Source organism: Monodon monoceros, unplaced genomic scaffold, assembly GCF_005190385.1.
Source record: "Monodon monoceros isolate NGI ecotype Baffin Bay Population unplaced genomic scaffold, NGI_Narwhal_1 Super_Scaffold_3, whole genome shotgun sequence".
In the NCBI taxonomy this organism is placed as follows: domain Eukaryota; kingdom Metazoa; phylum Chordata; class Mammalia; order Artiodactyla; family Monodontidae; genus Monodon; species Monodon monoceros.
This window is the reverse complement of record NW_021703780.1, coordinates 62,349,163-62,370,890: the sequence shown is the minus strand read 5'-3', so window position 1 is coordinate 62,370,890 and position 21,728 is coordinate 62,349,163. Positions and strand designations below refer to the sequence as shown.

At 40.5% G+C, this 21,728-nt stretch overlaps 1 protein-coding gene across 3 annotated transcripts in view; it reads left to right on the top strand.

Moving 5' to 3' along the window:
• Window positions 1-21,728, top strand: part of SETD2 (SET domain containing 2, histone lysine methyltransferase) — a 113,183-nt gene that overhangs the window by 12,985 nt on the left and 78,470 nt on the right. For all 3 annotated transcript variants that reach the window (XR_003796528.1, XR_003796529.1, XM_029241558.1), the window contains exons 2-3: window positions 15,202-15,217; window positions 16,674-21,034. Coding sequence is in view for 1 of the 3 variants with exons in the window: in XM_029241558.1 (XP_029097391.1) it covers window positions 15,202-15,217; window positions 16,674-21,034 (4,377 nt within the window). In the remaining 2 variants the exon portion in view is untranslated. The remainder of the gene's footprint in view (window positions 1-15,201; window positions 15,218-16,673; window positions 21,035-21,728) is intronic.

The following is a 21,728-nucleotide window of genomic DNA, read 5'->3' as shown; positions in this document are numbered from 1 at the left end:
GCATACGCTTGCTCCAGAGCACTAATGAACAATCATATATTGAGTGTCTCATTTTCAAGACTGCTTATGTACAGTTTTTAACTGTGTTACGTTTTCCAGAAAGCATGACCCATCCCAGTTTCATGCTTTTATATTATTTTTTTTTTTTTTTTTTTAATTTACTTGTTTAGGGCCTTCCCTGGTGGAGCAGTGGTTGAGAGTCCGCCTGCCGATGCAGGGGACACGGGTTCGTGCCCCGGTCCGGGAAGATCCCACATGCCACGGAGTGGCTGGGCTCGTGAGCCATGGCCACTGAGCCTGTGCGTCCAGAGCCTGTGCTCCACAACGGGAGGGGCCACAACAGTGAGAGGCCCGCGTACCGCAAAAAAAAAAAAAAAAATTTGTTTATTCATTTATTTTTGGCTGCATTGGGTCTTTGTTGCTGCACGCGGGAGGTCTCTAGTTGCAGCGAGCAGGGGCTACTCTTTATTGTGATGCGTGGGCTTCTCATTGCTGTGGCTTTTCTTGTTGTGGAACACGGGCTCTAGGCGTGCGGGCTTCAGTAGTTGTGGCACATGGGCTCAGCAGTTGTGGCTCACAGGCTCTAGAGCTCAGGCTCAGTAGTTGTGGCGCCCGGGCTTCGTTGCTCCGCGGCATGTGGGATCTTCCTGGACCAGGGCTCAAACCCGTGTTCCCTGCATTGGCAGGCAGATTTTTAACCACTGTGCCACCAGGGAAGTCCCCAGTTTCATGCTTTTAGAGTGGCTTGGTAAGAAACCCCAACTTGGCATTAGAGTGGTGATATCACAGGTTGGAATAATTACTTGTATTTTATGTTTCTCTTTTTTTTTTTTGCGGTACGCGGGCCTCTCACTGTTGTGGCCTCTCCCGTTGCGGAGCACAGGCTCCGGACGCGCAGGCCCAGCGGCCATGGCTCACGGGCCCAGCCGCTCCACGGCATGTAGGATCTTCCCGGGCTGGGGCACGAACCCGTGTCCCCTGCATCAGCAGGCGGACTCTCAACCACTGTGCCACCAGGAAAGCCTCTGTTTCTCTTTTATAATAAGCTTTCAAGGAAAGAGTTTTAAACTTTCATATTGTTCTTCTCATACTAGTCAGGAGAACAGAATTTAACATGAGGAATTGGTTAAAAGCGTTTTTGGAGAACTAAGAAAATGAAAAGGGGACACTGAGGTAACAGAAAGGCAGAAGTAGCTACTTGCCCTAGGGCTGGGAGAAAAAAGGGAAGAGGGTGTGGTTACCAGAACCCAGAAGCCTGGAGTAGGGCCCCTCTTGGAGCTGAAATTTCCAAAGGAGGGGTATTGGACAACTGGTTCTTGTGTGTGAGGAATTGCAGTCAGGCTGGTCTGGGATTTTGGAAAAAAGGTAGAAACTGGAATCAGTGCCAGGATGAAATGCATTAATGGGTCCATACACATAGAAACTGTGACCAATAATAAGGAGCATATATATTCCTTCTTATTCTTCCAGCCTTTGATTCTTCCTCTAGCACATGCTATTGCTATCAAAGGAGAAATGTAGTTTATAGGGTCCTAATCATACTTTAACAAACTAGAGTGTGGAAAGTGTGGGCTAGAAGCTGGAAGAAATGTCTTAATGAATGGCATGTGGTCTAAACATATTGAAAATTTCTCAAGGCCCCAGGTAAAAAATGATTGTAGTGTATTTTCAGGAATCTGGGAAGGAAGAAAGAAATCCCAAAAGATTTTTGGATGAGCACTGTGAAGCTTCTGGGAACCTTTTTGTTTGGTTTTGTTTTTTAAAGTCATAAGGTCTGTTTAATCCCCATACATTGCACTCTTCTGGAGGCATTGTTTTAAAGTGAAAGCCTGGCTTTCTGTTTTCCTTGGTCTGTTGGGTACGATAGGAGTGAAAGGAGTGAAGAATAGAACTTTATTAGCAGTTAAACCCTAACATACAGAAAGTGGACACTTTCTGTATATGCTTCAACTTAGCATTGTCTGCTACCCCAAAGTAGAAAAATAAATACTTTCTCATTGCAGTGGCTTCTCTTGTTTTGGAGCACGGGCTCTAGGCACTCAATTATCAATTACTTAGAAAGTAAGGGGTTCCAAATAGAATAAAGACAATTCGTGCATGTTCTGGTTTAGTGTTTCTCAAACTGTCTGTGGTGAAAGACCAGGGTTTTTTTTTTTTTAATTAATTAATTTTATTTATTTATTTTTGGCTGCGTTGGGTTTTCATTGCTGCGCGCGGGCTTTCTCTAGTTGCGGTGAGCGGGGGCTATCTTCGTTGCCGTGCGCGGGCTTCTCATTGCAGTGGCTTTTCTTGTTGCGGAGCGTGGGCTCTAGGTACGTGGGCTTCCGTAGTTGTGGCTCGCGGGCTCTGGAGCGCAGGCTCAGTAGTTGTGGCGCATGGGCTTAGTTGCTCCGCAGCATCTGGGATCTTCCCGGACCAGGGCCCGAACCCGTGTACCCTGCATTGGCAGGCGGATTCCTAATCACTGCACCACCAGGGAAGCCCCGTGTTTATTTTCTAGTAGTGAAGACTGTTGTTAGAGAATATTTCAAATACGTAATTCAGATAGCTCACAGTTCTAATTTGTTGAGCACTGTGTGGCAGGTGCTCCATGGAGGGTTTCACTTTTTATTTTTTTAACTGAAGTGTAGTTGATTTACAGTATTGTGTTAGTTTCAGGTGTACAGCATAGTGATTTGGTTTTTTTGCAGATTATATTCCATTGTAGGTTATATTACAAGATACTGGGTATAATTCCCTGTGCTCTACAGTCAACCCCTGTTGCTTATCTATTTTATGTATAGTAGTTTGTATCTGTTAATCCTATACTCATTTGTCCCCTCCCCACCTTGGTAACCATAAATCTGTTTTCTGTGTCTGAGTCTCTTTCTGTTTTGTATAAAGATTCATTTGTATTATTTTTTAGATTGTACATATGATATCATATAGTATTTGTCTTTGTCCGATTTATTTCAGTAAGCATAATATTCTTTAGGTCCATCCACATTGCTACAAGTGGCAATATTTCATTCTTTTTTATGGCTGAGTAATACTCCACTGTATGTATATATCCCATTGTCTTAAGCCAGTCTTCTGTTGATGGCACTTGGGTTGCTTCCGTGTCTTAGCTATTGTAAATAGTGCTGGTATGAACATTGGTGTATATGTATCTTTTTGAATTAGAGTTTTCATTTTTTCTGGATATATGCCCAGGAGTGGAATTGCTGGATCATACTGTAGTTCTATTTTTAGTTTTTTAAGGAACCTCTATACTGTTTTCCATAGTGGCTGCACGAAGTTACTTTCCCACCAACAGTGTATAAGGGTTCCCTTTACATCCTCTCTAACATTATTTGTAGACTTTTTGATGATGGGCATTCAGCCCTGTTTGAAGTGATAACCTTATTGTGCTTTTGATTTGCATTTCTCTAATAATTAGCAATGTTGAGCATCTTTTCATGTACCTGTTAGCCATCTGTATGTCTTTTTTTGGGGAAAATGTCTGTATTTAGGTCTTCTGCCCATATTTTGATTGGGTTCTTTCTGATACTGAGTTGTATAAGCTGTTTGTATGTTTTGAATATTAGTCCCTTGTCCGTTGCATTGTTTGCAGATATTTTCTGTACGGAGGATTTTAAATAGATATTTTCTGCTCATCATCTTTGAAGTAATTACAGTACTATCATCTCAGTTTTATAGATAATCTGTTTGGCCACCATTTCTCTTAGCATCTTAGGTTAAAAAGTGTTAAAAAGTATTGGAGTTGGTTTTCAAATCCAGTTTGACTGACTTTTCAAGCTTTTGCTCTTATATATTACTCTGTTATGCCTCCTCATCAGGTGTTTTGAAAACATATAATGGGGGAGAAAAGGAATTGGATGGAGCATGCCTTCTGGACAGAAGGCCCTAGAACAGAAAACTCTGGCTGAACCGTGTACTGGTTAGTGTTTACATAGTGTCAGCTTTGATTTTCAGTGCTGTCATCGGTGTAGATGGTAGGCATGAAAACCAGCTGCCTAGTTCAACTTCTGGGTATGGTATTAGTTACTGTTGTTAATTCTAAGTCATAGTCCTGTCATAGTCCTTTTATCATTTTATTTTACCCTTTGTTGTTTCTCTGTGAGGTGTGCATCTACCTTGTCAACTTGCAGTATTTCTTTGTCATAGAGCATAGGATTTGACCTCTTACAGTGAGTTGTTTATGTCACTTACTGCCCCTCTGTGATGGCGGGAATATTTTCGAGTGGCTAGGGACTTGACGGCTAGGGCTGTAGATGAGCTACATTTTCTAAATTGTAATATAGTATAACTTGACATTTGAGAAACAAAACAAAAAACCCATGGTGTAGAAGTTCTGATATAATTCTATTTTATGGAATAGCTAGCTTTATTATCATTATACATTATTATTATAATATAGTATTTATCTGGAATTTGGTATCTGGAAGTGGAAATTGCATCCAGACTTCTCATTTGCAAAATGATGTACAAAATACTCTATTGTTCTTAGGTTTACCTTGAGAACTCAAAAGATAATTTTCACACGAAATGAAAATTTAGCACAGTGGTGCCTTATCCAGAGAGATTGGCAGATGGGTGGAAAATGGATTCAAATATTCAGAATATTAATATTCTCCTTCCCAAACACAAAACAGTTTTATATTTACCATTGCTGAGTTTTTTGTTTTTTGTTTTTAAAGTCTCTCACCTTGAGTCTTTTCAAATAAAATGACTCTAAAGTAGGGACTTCCCTGGTGGTCCAGTGGCTAAGGTTCCACGCTCCCAATGCAGGGGGCCCAGGTTTGATCCCTGGTCAGGGAACTAGGTCCCACCTGCCGCATCTAAGATTTCACATGCTGCAACTACAGATCCCACATGCCGCAACTAGGACCTGGAGCGGCCAAATAAATAAATAAATATATTTTTTTAAATGACTGTAAAGTAGAATTATGTATTGATGTTATTTGGCAAAAGTTAATTTATGGAAAATACTTCCCATCATAGCATAATGTTTACTATGGTTACATATTTATGATTTTTGGGGGGGGTTATTGTTGGGGAGTTAAATTCTTACAACCATAGAGATAAATGCTAAATCAGATGGGTGAATCCTGGTGATTACTTTTGCTTGGGTCAGGGGATTAATGCTTAGCCACAACCTGGTAAATGGGCCCTGATTGTGGGTAAGTGGGTGATTGGATACTAAAAGGAATACATATCTTTTGCCAGCATACTTCTCTGCTTGCTGCATGTGCACACATGGTCTCCTGTTGTTTACTTGTTTGGAGATTTGTTATCCTCTTTCATATTGCAATTAAACATTAAAAATTTTTTATTATGGAAAATTTCAAACATTCATACAAGAGAGAATGGTATAATGAATACCCTTGCCCCTGCCCAGTGTACTCATCCAGCTTCAACAGTTATTAGCATTTTGCCATTCTGGTTTCATCTGTCCCCTACTTTTTTGTTGTTGTTACTGGAATATTTTAAAGCATGCCAGATATTCTCTCATTTCATACTTTAATATATAGAAATAAGAGAAGCTTTAAAAATAACCACAATGCCATTATCATATCTAGTGCAATAGGCAGGAAATATTTAATGTTATTTAGTACATCACCCCTGTTCATTCTTTTTAAAAAAATAGTTATGTAATTTTTTTAAAGGATTTTTAAAAATATTTATTTATTTAGTTGCATTAGGTCTTAGTTGTGGCACACGGCATCTTCGTTGCTGCATGCAGGATCTTTCATTGTGGCGCGTGGGCTCCACAGAGCGCTGGCTTAGTAGTTGTGGCACAAGGGCCCAGTTGCTCTGCGGCATGTGGGGTCCGAGTTCCCTGGCCAGGGATCGAACGTCCCTGCTTTGGAAGGTGGATTCTTAACCACTGGACCACCAGGGAAGTCCCATTATGTGATTACTAGATCTCAAATCTCTCTTAATGTGTGATAGTCTCCTTATATGTTTGCTATATATTTTTTTGAGACTGGTAGTTACATCAGACCCCTCACCCCCACGACTGCCAGTAGTTTATCAGTTACCTATTGCATCATATGTGGGGGGCACATACCCTGTTGTCTTACTCTTAGTGATGTCAGAATTAATCAGTGGATTCTGGTCTAGTCACTCTCATCCATTCATTACAAAGTTCCTCATCAAACTTTAATCTACTGGGTTTTGCTACCGTTGATGATTGTTGCATTTATTATCTAGAATTCTGCTATAAAGTACAGCTATTACTCACCATCTGTTTGATTGAAACACAGACACATGATCATCAGGACTCTAGTTTGAACACTTCTATTACTCTTTATTTCATGATACAGCCCCTTCTGTTAGGCAGATACATTGACTATTATACTGAATCAAAATACATTTCTCTGAAACTTTTTACCCTTTTCTCCTAGTTTTGTGTAATAGCTAATAAATATTTGACTTAAAGAGCAAGGGCTCTGCAGTCAAACAGCCTGGATAATTGGCTCTGCCACTTTGCCAGCTATAACTGTAGGTTTCTTCATTTGTAAAAGTGGGAATACAAATACGTAGTATACCCTTCTTAGGTTTGAGGATCAGATGAGCTAGATGTATGTAAAGCATTTAACGAAGTACCTGAAAAATATTCTATTAGCTACTTGTAATGGTGATGGTGGTCTAATAATGGGGCTATAAGACAGTAGTATACATAATGTAATGAGGTTACTGAGAACTACCTTCAGCTCTTTCTGCTGTGATTTATTGACTAGTAGTAAAAATGAATTTCAGCATTTATGCCTTCTGTGTTTTGAAGGTTATTTGGTAATGGATATCCCCTCTCCTACAATTTGCTAATGAGGAAAATAAAACAGATAATTTAAGAGATTTAACTCAAAGTAATAAATAAAAGTAGTGAAACTCATTTGTATGTAACAAGCCCTAAAATGTTCAAATTAGATCCCCATGCAGCCTAATTATGGGTTTTGGAGAACAAATTGCTTGAACAGGAGAACATAATTCACTTCATTCAAGTGTTCCTGCAAGCTGATTTGGAAGACAAATTTAGAAACAGATTTCAGGTATATACAGTTGTTAACATTCGGGATCATATTCTTGCCTTTCCTCACTGACTAGGAACTGTACAGCGAAACATTCGAGATCAGCTGTGTTTGTTTACAAAGTGATTTCTTGTTTAAAGAAAATAGCTTTACTTAATATCTATATAGACACTAGGCATTAAAGTTGCAACTGTTTGGGGGTATAAGAGTAGTTGATGAGTATGACTTGGGGGAGAGAAGTGCTGTTTTGACCTATATCAGAGATAGCTTTTTTTTTTTTTTTTTTTTTTTTGCAATACGCGGGCCTCTCACTGTTGTGGCCTCTCCCGTTGCGGAGCATAAATATTTACAATTGTTATATCTTCTTCTTGGATTGATCCCTTGATCATTATGTAGTGTCCTTCTTTGTCTCTTGTAATAGTCTTTATTTTAGAGTCTATTTTGTCTGATATGAGAATTGCTACTCCAGCTTTCTTTTGGTTTCCATTTGCATGGAATATCTTTTTCCATCCCCTCACTTTCAGTCTGTATGTGTCTCTAGGTGTGAAGTAGGTCTCTTGTAGACAGCATATATGTGGGTCTTGTTTTTGTATCCATTCAGCCAGTCTGTGTCCTTTGGTGGGAGCATTTAATCCATTTACATTTAAGGTAATTGTCGATATGTATGTTCCTATTCCCATTTTCTTAATTGTTTTGGGTTTGTTATTGTAGGTCTTTTCCTTCTCTTGTGTTTCTTGCCTAGAGAAGATCCTTTAACATTTGTTGTAAAGCTGGTATGGTGGTGCTGAACTCTCTCAGCTTTTGCTTGTCTGTAAAGGTTTTAATTTCTCCATCAAATCTGAATGAGATCCTTGCTGGGTAGAGAAATCTTGGTTGTAGGTTTTTCTCCTTCATCACTTTAAATATGTCCTGCCAGTCCCTTCTGGCTTGCAGAGTTTCTGCTGAAAGATCAGCTGTTAACCTTATGGGGATTCCCTTGTGTGTTATTTGTTGTTTTTCCCTTGCTGCTTTTAACATGTTTTCTTTGTATTTAATATTTGACAGTTTGATTAATATGTGTCTTGGCGTGTTTCTCCTTGGATTTATCCTGTATGGTACTCTCTGTGCTTCCTGGACTTGATTAACTATTTCCTTTTCCATATTAGGGAAGTTTTCAGCTATAATCTCTTCAAATATTTTCTCAGTCCCTTTTTTTTCTCTTCTTCTTCTGGAACCCCTATAATTCGAATGTTGGTGCGTTTAATGTTGTCCCTGATGTCTCTGAGACTGTCCTCACTTCTTTTCATTCTTTTTTCTTTATTCTGCTCTGCAGTAGTTATTTCCACTGTTTTATCTTCCAGGTCACTTATCCGTTCTTCTGCCTAGTTATTCTGCTATTGACCCCTTCTAGAGTATTTTTAATTTCATTTATTGTGTTTTTCATCATTGCTTGTTTCATCTTTAGTTCTTCTAGGTCCTTGTTAAATGCTTCTTGCGTTTTTTCTATTTCCAAGATTTTGGATCATCTTTACTATCATTATTCTGAATTCTTTTTCAGGTAGACTGCCTATTTCCTCTTCATTTGTTAGGTCTGGTGGGTTTTTATCTTGCTCCTTCATCTGCTGTGTGTTTTTCTGTCTTCTCATTTTGCTTATCTTACTGTGTTTGGGGTCTCCTTTTTGCAGGCTGCAGGTTCGTAGTTCCCGTTGTTTTTGGTGTCTGTCCCCAGTGGCTAAAGTTGGTTCAGTGGGTTGTGTAGGCTTCCTGGTGGACGGGACTAGTGCCTGTGTTCTCGTGGATGAGGCTGGATCTCGTCTTTCTGGTGGGCAGGTCCACGTCTGGTGGTGTGTTTTGGGGTGTCTGTGGACTTATTATGATTTTGGGCAGCCTGTCTGCTAATGGGTGGGGTTGTGTTCCTGTCTTGCTAGTTGTTTGGCATAGGGTGTCCAGCACTGTAGCTTGCTGGTCGTTGAGCAAAGCTGGGTGTTGGTGTTGAGATGGAGATCTCTGGGAGGTTTTCGCCGTTTGATATTATGTGGAGCTGGGAGGTCTCTTGTGGACCAGTGTCCCGAAGTTGGCTCTCCCACCTCAGAGGCACAGCACTGACTCCTGGCTGCAGAGCCAAGAGCCTTTCATCCACACGGCTTAGAGTAAAAGGGAGAAAAAGTAGAAAGAAAGAAAGAAAGAGGATAACAGAACATAAAATAAAGTTATTAAAATAAAAAATAATTATTAAAAAAGTTATTTTTAAAAGTAACAAAAACAAAAAAACGGACAGATAGAACCCTAGGACAAATGGGGAAAGCAAAGCTATACAGACAGAATCTCACCCAGAAGCATACACATACACACTCACAAAAAGAGGGAAAGGGGAAAAAATAATAATCTTGCTCTCAAAGTCCACCTCTTCAATTTGGGATGATTCGCTGTCTATTCAGGTATTCCACAGATGCAGGGTACATCAAGTTGATTGTGGAGATTTAATCCTCTGCCCCTGAGACTGCTGGGAGAGATTTCCCTTTCTCTTCTTTGTTCGCACAGCTCCTGGGGTTCAGCTTTGGATGTGGCCCCGCCTCTGCGTGTAGGTCCCCGGAGGGCGTCTGTTCTTCCCTCAGACAGGACGGGGTTAAAGGAGCCGCTGATTCGGGGGCTCTGGCTCACTCAGGCCGGGGGGAGGGAGGGGCACGATGCGGGGTGAGCCTGCGGTGGCAGAAGCCGGTGACGTCGCACCAGCCTGAGGCGCGCCGTGCGTTCTCCCGGGGAAGTTGTCCCTGGATCCCGGGACCCTGGCAGTGGCGGGTTGCACAGGCTCCCTGGAAGGCAGGTGGGGATAGTGACCTGTGCTCGCCCACAGGCTTCTTGGTGGCGGCAGCAGCAACAGCCTTAGCGTCTCATGCCCGTCTCTGGGGTCCCCGCTGTTAGCCTCGGCTCGCGCCCGTCTCTGGAGCTCCTTTAAGCAGCGCTCTTAACCCCCTCTCCTCACGCACCAGGAAGCAAAGAGGGAAGAAAAAGTCTCTTGCCTCTTAGGCAGGTCCAGACTTTTCCCCCCCGCCGGACTCCCTCCCGGCTAGGTGCACTAACCCCTTCAGGCTGTGTTCATGCCGCCAGTCCTCCACCTGCGCTCCAACCGAAGCCGAGCCTCAGCTCCCAGCCCCGCCCACCCCGGCGGGTGAGCAGATAAGCCTCTCGGGCTAATGAGCGCGGGTCGGCACCAATCCTCTGTGCGGGAATCTCTCCGCTTTGCCCTCCGCACCCCTGTTGCTGTGCTCTCCGTCGCAGCACCGAAGCTTCCCGCCTCCGCCACCCGCAGTCTCCGCCCGCGAAGGGGCTTCCTAGTGTGTGGAAACCTTTCCTCCTTCACAGCTCCCTCCCATTGGTGCAGATCCCATCCCTATTCTTTTGTCTCTGTTTATTCTTTCTTTTGCCCTACCCAGGTACGTGGGGGAGTTTCTTGCCTTTTGGGAGGTCTGAGGTCTTCTGCCAGCGTTCAGTAGGTGTTCTGTAGGAGTTGTTCCACGTGTAGATGTATTTCTGATGTATCTGCTAGTGTTGGAGGGTCTCCTGCAGAGGCGGTGGGTGGCTGTGGCTCACTGTGAGGACAAGGACCCTGGCAGCAGAAGTTCTGGAAAGTATTCCTTGGCGTGAGCCCTCCCAGAGTCAAAAGTAATGTATTTGCTCATATATGCACACAATTTTTAGAAGGACGTACGAAACTTAACAATGGTTGCCACTACATAGAGAGATCTAATTTTAGTTGTATATCTTTTTGTATTACACAGTTTTCCCCTGTGTACATGTGTTACTTTTTCAAATAGAGAAGGAAAACTAGTTTAAAATGTTCTAAATTAAAATGAGGTAAAATCTGTCATTCTATACTTCTCTTGGTCATAGGTCCAAGTTTTGGAATTGAGCAAAATAAGACTATTTTATCTTGGAAGTTTTCTGATATTTTGAAATAAATCACTAAGGTTCTGTAAATCAGGGGTCCCCAACGCCTGGGCCAAGGACCAGTAGCGGTCCACAGCCTATTAGGAACCGGGCTGCACAGCAGGAGGTGAGCGGTGGGCCAGCGAGCAAAGCTTCATCTGCCGCTCCCCATCACTCGCATTACTGCATGAGCCACCCCCCCACCCACACCACAGTCCGTGGAAAAATTGTCTTCCACGAAACTGGTCCCTGGTACCCAAAAGGTTGGGGACCACTGCTTTAAATTGTCTTTTATCCACAGTAAATAAAAATACTTCCGTTTTAACTATAAACATTTCTTGTGTAACATGGTATCTAGAATAGATTCTTACTATCCAACTTGTTTACATTTATGAATATTGTTGATATGGCCAAATATCTCTCATTATACCAGGCCTCCCTTTGGAAACTTTACTTATGTTCTAGCCTGAGAAGTTGGTTGGTTGTTGATTTAAATAATCATGTCATCCTTTGGTTCTTTGAGATTGCTATGACTAAAAGTCTTAATTAAGTGTTTTCCCACGTGTGTCCTGTGACCTAATAGAGATTTGTCTCTGCGTTGACATGGATTAGTCAGAATTCTTTATAGTTCTTCAGTAAGCTGCACATCTGCATACTGTACGTTTTTGACAGAAAACTGGCTGCGGTATTCCTCTGGTTTTTCTTCTGTAGTAGCTTTTCAAAAGAAGAAATAAGGCACTCTAGCACAATCCCATGCTGGAGACTTAAATGCCTGTTTTTGCATGCCTCATTTTTTATGGCAGGGGCACAGGAGGCTCAGTACTCTTACCTGTGGCTTCCATACCCTTGTTCCAACAACTTTCCTTCAAAAACCCTATTCTTTGCTCTTGACATTATATTATTTACCAAAGCAAGTGTTCTTTTTTTTAAAAGAAAATAAATTTATTTTTTTATTTTTGGCTGTGTTGTGTCCTTGTTGCTGCACGCGGGCTTTCTCTAGTTGCAGCGAGCGGGGGCTACTCTTCGTTATGGTGTGTGCGCTTCTCATTGTGGTGGCTTCCCTTGTTGTGGAGCACGGTCTCTAGGCATGCGGGCTTCAGTAGTTGTGGCTTGCGGGCTCTAGAGCGCAGGCTCAGTAGTTGTGGCGCATGGGCATAGTTTCTCCGTTGCATGTGGGATCTTCCTCAAATCGGGATTGAACCCGTGTCCCCTGCATTGGCAGGCGGATTCTTAACCACTGCGCCACCAGGGAAGTCCCCGCAAGTGTTCTTTTATTAGAAACATTTGTGGCTGATTCTTGGTATTGATTATGGCCTCACAATTTCATTAATATCTTTAAAAAGGGCTTGTCCTCCTATTGCTGTGGCAGTCTACTCACCTGGCCACACCTAGGTATTATCTTCTGAAGGGTACTCCAACTCTGAAATATTAGTCTGACCATAATGTCCAATTCCTTCACGATACCCTTCTACTCCTCTTTCTGGTTTCCACCAAATCTACTCTTTGAAGCTGCTGCTATCTTGTCCCTACCCTGTTCCTTCAGTTTTTCAGCTTCCTTCAGGTTTTACTCCCTATTCTATTATCTGTGGATCATTCTTGGGAATGCCTTGAATTCTCTCAGCCCCTTGCCGCCTTCTACCTCTCTTGTCCCACCCAAGTTGATAGAGTAACTCATCAGTTGTTTGTCCTCATTGCTTCTAGATAGCCTGATGCTGCAAGGGGAAGTAACATAAGTGTGCCAATGACTCTGATTATAAATTAGTAATTTCCAACTTGGGGCAGCAACATTGAAGATTATAGTCTGCTTCCATTTTTGTTCCCCACACTTGAATTTTTCCAAGTCTTTTACCTTGTCCCTGCCCCTAACTTTCAACTAATGATGTCAGAGAGAAATACAGGCCAAAAGGAATATTCTTGCTTTATTTTGAAACTTAACTATGTCTTTACTCATCTGTATCCCCTTCTCTCAAGATCATTCCCTCCTCCATCTTCCATTTTTTTCCTTTGATCTAAACACATCGTTTGCTCACCTGCTGTATTTATGATGGGGGGGGGAAGCAAGGTACAGAATGGCTTGTATGGTATGATTACTGTACTCAAAAAGAAAAACAAAAATCTCTGTTTTAACGCCCTCCCCACACACAAAAGAAGTGTTAGAAGGCTCTGTATACCAAGGTGTTTGCAGCAGTTGTCTCTGGATGGGTTGGATTGTGGACTTTTCTTTTTGCTTGTGTGTAATTTGATTTCTATTAACATGAAATGATTTTAAGATGAGAAAAATTGGATATTTTCCCCCATATTTTCTGTATGTGCTTATATTGTTTTTATTATAAATTTATTTTTAAAAATATTTATTTATTTGGCTGCACTGGGTGTTTGTTGCAGCATGCAGGGTCTTTGTTGAGGCATGCAGGGTCTTCGTTGCATCATGCAGGATCTAGTTGCCTGACCAGGGATCAAACCCGGGCCCCCTGCATTGGGAGTGCAGAGTCTTAACCACTGGACCACCAGGGAAGTCTTCCCTTTTTGTTATAAATTTTAAAAATATTATCAAGTTATGGGAAGTGCCTTGCTATCTTTGTCAAGCAGTTTTCTGATTTCTGAATTGAAACTTTATTTCCTCCCCCCACATGCCCACTCAAGTCCCACATTTATAATGTTTCTTTAGCCCTTTGATCATGTGATCACTTTGATTACAGCTTGTCAGAATTCTTTTCACTTGTTTATCCAAAGTATAAGTGCTGAGACTTAGGAAATGGTTCTGGTAACCTCAGTATTTCCAGCACTTTGTGTGTATGGATACCGTGAAGACAACCACGAATGCTTTTTCTAAAACATCCACTGAAAAGAGGAGTACAAATACGAATGACATTCCAAATGCTTGGACATCTCCAGGTTCCTTTTCTGTTCTTTAAAAAAAATTTCACATGGTACTAATTTAAATTGAATGTAGTATGCCGTATTGTGGGACACAATTATTTTTTTTAATCACTAAGAAAGGAAAAAACTCTGCCAATTAGACTGTGATGTTATTGATAGTATGATGCATTGTGTAGAGGTGTTATACATGGGCAAAATGTATATCATAGAATTGATGAAATACAGCAGTTCTAAGGTCACATCTCTGTAGTCTTTGTGGTTTTAGAGTAGGAAAAAGTGTTTAACCCTGGCACTGCTTTAGATCTCATCCATGTATTGCCAACTTTGTTTCCCCTTCATTACTTTGTTTTGTATGGCTACCATGGACTCTGGTGAATGCACTGAATTACGGTGGAGTAAAGCCTACATTTAGGAAAAGGATTTTTAGTACATTTCTTTTAAGGGGCATTTAAGACAGATTATTGTACTCCAGTCTTGCCACATAGTGTATAGAGACACCGGCTTAAAATACAAATCTGGCTGTTATAGCGTAAAACCCTTTTGTATCTTCTCTTCCCCCAGTGTGCTTCAGTGCACTGGTATACACCAGACTTTTAGCTTTTGATTCCTCAGTCAGGACATAGTGTGGTTATCTTTGTTAGAATATAAGTGTGAGCTCAGAAAGCCACATGCTCTGATGTAGAGTGTAAACCTTGCATTAAGCAAAGGGACTGCTGAACAGATACCAGAACAGGTTGAGAACCACTAATTCATAAGATAAAATGTTTCTCATCATAAGAGACCTGGTCTCTGGACCTGGCCACTGCTCCCTACTTTGGCTAATTATTGGCTTCTTTCTGCCTTATGCTTTATACTCAGATAACATTATTTTATAGTTTCCTTGCTCATATTGTTCTATGTTTTAATCTCTATATCTTTGCCTGGGATCTTCCTTCGTTAAGGATCTCCCTTCAAATTCATTCTTCAAAAACTAATTCTTCTTTTAGAAAGGATTCTTTGCATTCCTATCCTTCCACTAAACTGAGTTGCTTATCTTCCTCATTGCTGTTACATTTGTGCATATTTCTATCCTTGTATTTACTCCATTATGTTGGAATTACTTTTATAACAAAATTATATTTTGTATTTACAGGAAACTGTAAGAGCTTCTTGAGGGCAGGGACTCTGCTTTATTCACCTTTTCTCTCCATCACCTAGCACAGTGCATGACACTATCTTCATTAAACATTTGCTATGCTAAATGTAACTAAGGCTATGAAGGAACGGACAGCCTATATAGAATATACCTGGAGGTTGTAGGTATCCTAAGTTTTAATAAAAAACAACTTACATTTCAATCGGTTTTAAGTATTTATGATTTCTTTTTATTCTTTTGCATGCTTTCTTGGCTGGATGACAATAGAGAAGAAGAAAATGAGGTATGTATAATTTAATTAGGTATTCAGCGATTATGAGCTTGAAAACATTCAAAATTTAGCCATCATTTTGAATGTGAAATGAAGTAATAGTTTTTGCTTAGTTTTGTTTTTGGATCTATAGTAATTCATTCCAGTGAGGGATGTTGTATATCTCAAGAAAATGGTTTTTAGACTTCGGAGTTTCAAGAGCTTTAGTCAAGGTAAAGGAAGCTGGCAACTTTGGAGACAAGCTTTTTACCTGTTTTTACGCATTGAGCTTCCATGTAAAATTCAATTTGAAAAGTGAATTTTCTTTCTTAAAAAGTATTTGAAGACCACTGCTCTGTGATAATGCATGTGAAAACATTTGCTTTCCCACTTGAATGGTAACTGTATAATTTTGAAAACTGATCTCAGATTTTACCATGTTGAAGTGGAAAACTGTTCTCTTAAATAGCCAGACTTGATTAAAGAATGTCAGTTAGAAAAATGTTGTAGATGGCAAATGTACTATCTTTAATTTAGGCTTGAGTTTGTTGCTATAGACTTTTCTGCTGTTCTGTCTACAACCGAGGTTATGCCTTTAACTTCTAACGCCCATCAGTTCCTTTGGTGGTTTGGCAAATAAAGAAGGGTGAAGTCTTCTTAGATGTATACTTTGTAGTTGTCGTTCACGGTAGGATCAGACTATAAATCAGCATGGCCTGGGTGTGTGGGGCCCAGGCAGATGCAGTAGTAGTGTGCCAGGACAGAGTAATTTCCAGGAAGGCAGAAAGGCCTGGTCCCCATTTGGTTACCTCATCTGTGAAATGAGTGAGATGGGAGACTGCTCTATACCGGTGATTTCCCAAATCTAGGAGGTCCCTCAGAATTGCCTGAGATGCTTGTTCTCAAAAAACAAAACAAACTAAACTTTCTTATTCACCTTAGAGCTATTGAATTGTTATTTCCTGGAGTTTTGTCACAGATCTATATGTCTACCAAGTACCCAAGTGATTCTATGTGATACCAGAAGACCACTGGTTATAATGACTTCTGATGTTTCTTCTCAGATAGGACACAAGAACAAAATATTTTCATTACTGAGATGTTAGCTGTTGCTCTCTATCCACATGTCCTCTTGTAGTGTATCTTGAAATACACATCAGATTATTTTTTAAATTCTCATTAAAAATTCTGCCTGGAAAATAGTTATAAAACTGGATAAAATTCTTTAAGATAAGAATGGAAAAATATAGATAATTGTTGAAACTGAGGATGTTTACTTAGAGGTTTATTAAACTATTCTCTGTACTTTTGGGTATGTTTGAAAATTTCCCTAATAAAGAGTTTTTAAAAATGCATATATAGCTTAATGAAAGTCATGCTGTTTGTCATTAAAAAGGACTTTTCATTTCCCTTACATTTTAAACTGTGATGCTAGCCATTTGAAAGTAACTTTATTGTAGTAGTAACTGCTTTTTTTGTTCATTTATAGGCAAAGATTGAAAATGTGCAGAAAACAGGTTTCATCAAAGGACCAATGTTCAAAGGTGTTGCTTCTAGTCGGTTTTTGCCCAAAGGCACCAAGACAAAAGTTAATTTGGAGGAACAGGGACGACAGAAGGTGTCATTCAGCTTCAGCCTTACAAAGAAAACTTTGCAGAACAGGTTTCTGACGGCACTTGGCAGTGAAAAGCAAAATGATACTCCAAATTCCCCAGTTGTACCTCTTCAAGTAGACTCGTCCCCTAAAATTAAAATGGACATTGGAGATACATTATCTACTACAGAAGAATCTTCCCCACCGAAATCAAGGGTAGAATTGGGCAAAATCCATTTTAAGAAACATCTGCTTCATGTAACATCCAGGCCACTGCTGACTTCTACCACAGCAGTGGCATCTCCCTCTCCTCCCATAGTACCATTACCAGCAGTCATAGCAGAATCAACAACTGTAGACTCGCCACCCTCATCTCCACCTCCACCACCTCCACCTCCCCAAGCCACAACACCCTCATTACCAGCACCAGTAACAGAGCCAGTGGCCTTGCCACACACACCAGTGACAGTTCTGATGACAGCACCAGTAGATGTAGCTGCTAGAGCGTTGAAGGAACCACCAGTTACAATTGTACCAGAATCATCAGAAGTGGACACTAAGCAGGACCCTGTATCTAATAGTTCAGAAGAACACATAACTCACAGTTTGAATGAGCAAGCAGATATTCCTTCACAAAAAGAAGATTCCCATATTGGGAAGGAAGAAGAAATTCCAGATAGTTCTAAGAGTAGTCTGGGCTCTAAAAAAACAAGTTCTAAGAAGAAATCCTCACAATCTGAAGGCACCTTTCTTGGTTCAGAATCTGATGAAGATTCTGTACGGACTTCCTCAAGTCAAAGATCACATGATTTAAAATTTTCAGCCAACATTGAAAAAGAAAGAGATTCAAAAAAGAGCTTAGCAACTTTAAAAAGTGAGGATTTAGGGAAATCTTCACGATCTAAAACAGAGAGAGATGATAAATATTTTAGCTACTCAAAACTTGAAAGAGATACTCGTTATATATCTTCTCGCTGTAGATCAGAGAGAGAGCGAAGGCGGAGCAGGTCTCGTTCTAGATCTGACAGAGGTTCTAGAATTAGTTCATCCTATTCTCGGTCAGAACGATCCCATTATTATGACTCTGATCGTCGCTACCATAGGAGTTCCCCTTATCGAGAGAGGGCACGCTATTCTCGGCCATATACAGATAACAGGGCAAGAGAAAGTTCTGACTCAGAAGATGAGTATAAGAAGACATACTCAAGGCGCACCTCATCTCATTCTTCCTCTTACAGAGACCTAAGGACACCATCCTCCTATTCTAAATCTGATCGAGACTGTAAAACTGAGTCCTCTTACTTAGAGATGGAGAAAAGAGGAAAGTATTCCTCAAAATTAGAAAGAGAATCCAAAAGGACTTCAGAAAATGAAGCAATGAAAAGATGTTGTTCTCCCACTAATGAACTGGGATTCCGACGGGGGTCATCATATTCCAAGCACGGTAACAGTGCTTCCCGTTATAAATCTGCCCCTTCAAAACCTGCACCCAAGCCTGATAAATTTAAAAATTCTTTCTGTTGTACAGAATTGAATGAGGAAATCAAACAGTCTCATTCTTTTAGTTTACAGACTCCTTGTTCAAAAGGTAGTGAATTAAGAATGATTAGTAAAGTTCCTGAAAGAGAGAAGATTGGGTCTCCATCTCCATCAAATCGATTAAATGATTCACCTACTTTTAAAAAGCTAGATGAGTTACCTGTTTTTAAGTCTGAATTTATAGGACATGATAGCCATGATAGTATTAAGGAATTAGACTCTCTATGTAAAGTGAAGAATGATCAATTAAGAAGTTATTGTCCCACAGAATTTAATATAAATGGATCTCCTGGGGCAGAATCTGATTTGGCAACATTTTGCACTTCTAAACGTGACACTGTTTTGATGTCTTCTGATGATAGTGTGACTGGATCAGAGGTATCCCCTTTGGTCAAAACGTGCATGCTTTCATCAAATGGATTTCAAAATATTAATAGATGTAAAGAAAAAGACTTGGATGATACTCGCATGCAGCATAGTAAGTCAGAAAGCCCATTTAGAGAAACAGAACCTCCAGTATCGCCACACCAGGATCAACTCATATCTTTGCCAGTTATGACTATAGATTACTCCAAAACAGTAGTTAAAGAACCAGTTGATGTGAGAGTTTCTTGCTGTAAAACCAAAGATTCAGATATATACTGTACTTCAAACGACAGCCGCCCTTCTTTGTGTCATTCCGGAGCTGAAAATACTGAGCCTTTAGTAACGAAGATTTCTTCAAATAGCTTTATGAACATGCATTTGAAATCAAAAACAGTTATATGTGATAATGGAAGTCTGACAGATCAGCACTCAAAATTTGCATGTGGAGAATATAAGCAGAGTGTTGGTAGTACTAGTTCAGCTTCTATTAATCATTTTGATGATTTATATCAACCTACAGGGAGCTCATGTATTGCTTCATCTCTTCAGAGTCTTCCACCAGGAATAAAAGTAGACAGTTTAACTCTCTTGCAATGTGGAGATAATACATCTTCAGTTTTGGATGCTGTGCTGAAGAGTAAAAGCTCAGAGTTTTTAAAGCATGCAGAGAAAGAAATAATAGAAGTAGGTAGTGGCCTTCCTGATTCAGGAAGAGGATTTGCTTCCTGGGAAAGCAGGCATAATAATGGACTATCTGGGAAATGTGTGCAAGAGGCTCAAGAAGAAGGGAATTCCATACTGCCTGATAGAAGAGGAAGACCAGAAATCTCTTTAGATGAAGAAGGTGGAAGAGGACATGCACATACTTCTGATGATTCAGAAGTTGTATTTTCTTCTTGTGATTTGAATTTAATCATGGAGGACAGTGATGGTGTAGCATATACCTTAAAATGTGACAGTAGTGGTCATGCCTCAGAGATTGTATCTACTGTCCATGAAGATTATTCTGGTTCTTCCGAAAGTTCAAGTGATGAAAGTGATTCAGAAGATACAGATTCTGATGATAGCAGTATTCCAAGAAACCGTCTTCAGTCTGTTGTGGTTGTGCCAAAGAATTCTACTTTGCCCATGGAAGAAACAAGTCCTTGTTCTTCTCGGAGCAGTCAAAGTTACAGACACTATTCTGACCACTGGGAAGATGAGCGATTGGAGCCAAGGAGGCATTCATATGAGGAAAAATTTGAGAGTATAGCAAGTAAAGCCTGTCCTCAAACTGAGAAGTTCTTCTTTCATAAAGCAACAGAGAAGAATTCAGAAATTTCTTTTATACAGCCCAGCCGAAAACAGATAGATAATCACATGTCTGAAATTGCTCATTCTCAGAGTGATGGGGTTGATAGTACAAGTCATACAGACATAAAATCTGACCCTCTAGGTCATCCAAATTCTGAGGAAGCAGTGAAAGCCAAAATAACTTCTAGGCAGCAAGAAGAGCTGCCAGTTTATTCTTCTGATGATTTTGAAGATGTCTCAAGTAAGTCTCGGCAACAGACCACTTTCCCTAACAGGCCAGATAGTAGACTGGGAAAAACAGAGTCAAATTTTTCTTCTTGTGAGATCTCCCGAGTGGATGGTTTCCGTTCATCAGAAGAGCTCAGAAATCTAGGGTGGGACTTCTCTCAACAAGAAAAGCCTACTACCACATATCAGCAACCTGACAGCAGCTATGGAGCCTGTGGTGGACACAAGTATCAGCAAAGTGCAGAACAGTATAGTGGGACACGTAATTACTGGCAAGGCAATGGCTACTGGGATCCAAGATCAGCAGGTAGACCGCCTGGAACTGGGGTTGTGTATGATCGAATTCAAGGGCAGGTACCAGATTCCTTAACAGATGACCGTGAAGAGGAGGAGAATTGGGATCAACGTGGAGGATCTCACTTTTCAAGCCAGTCCAATAAATTTTTTCTGTCCCTTCAGAAGGACAAGGGGTCCGTGCAAGCACCTGAAATAAGCAGCAATTCCATTAAGGACTCTTTAGCTGTGAATGAGAAGAAAGATCTTTCAAAAAACTTAGAAAAAAATGATATGAAAGATAGAGGGCCTCTTAAAAAAAGGAGACAGGAATTGGAGAGTGATTCTGAAAGTGATGGTGAGCTTCAGGACAGAAAGAAAGTTAGAGTGGAGGTAGAGCAGGGAGAGACAGCAGTGCCTCTAGGCTCAGCATTGGTTGGGCCTTCGTGTGTCATGGAGGACTTCAGGGACCCACAGCGGTGGAAGGAATGTGCCAAACAAGGGAAGATGCCTTGTTACTTTGATCTGATTGAAGAAAATGTTTATTTAACAGAAAGGTAAGCCAAATTAGTACTTGTTGGACAAGTATTAACCTCGTTTTGTAGGAAAAAAATTAACTTTCTAAAGTTCAGAATATATGAGCTCAATTGTATGAAATATGGTTGTGTGATAAAATGTAACTTAAAAAATTTTTAAAGTGTATTTACCTATTTAGATTTGATGGTGTACAGTCCCCCAATTTCCCCCCACCCCACCCCACCCCACCCCACGCACAGGAAGGGGATGTCTAAATTTTTTTTTTTGGTCCCATTACCTCTTTGGTTCTAGAAGTACATTAAAAAAAGTATATAGACCAGCCCAGTTTTTCTTAAATTTCTTTTACATGTGAAACTGTGGCAGAAAGTGAAACAAAATTCCAGCAAAATAGTCTGCTTTTAGAGAAGAAAAAAGTTAACGTTGGATTTTTTTTTCCTTACTTCATTCTGAACATTTTTTTTAACATCTTTATTGGAGTATAATTGCTTTACAATGGTGTGTTAGTTTCTGCTGTATAACAAAGTGAATCAGCTATATAGATACATATATCCCCATATCTCCTCCCTCTTGCGTCTCCCTCCCACTCTCCTGATACTATCCCACCCCTCTAGGTGGACACAAAGCACTGAGCTGACCTCCCTGTGCTATGCGGCTGCTTCCCACTAGATATCTGTTGTACATTTGGTAGTGTATGTATGTCCATGCCACTCTCTC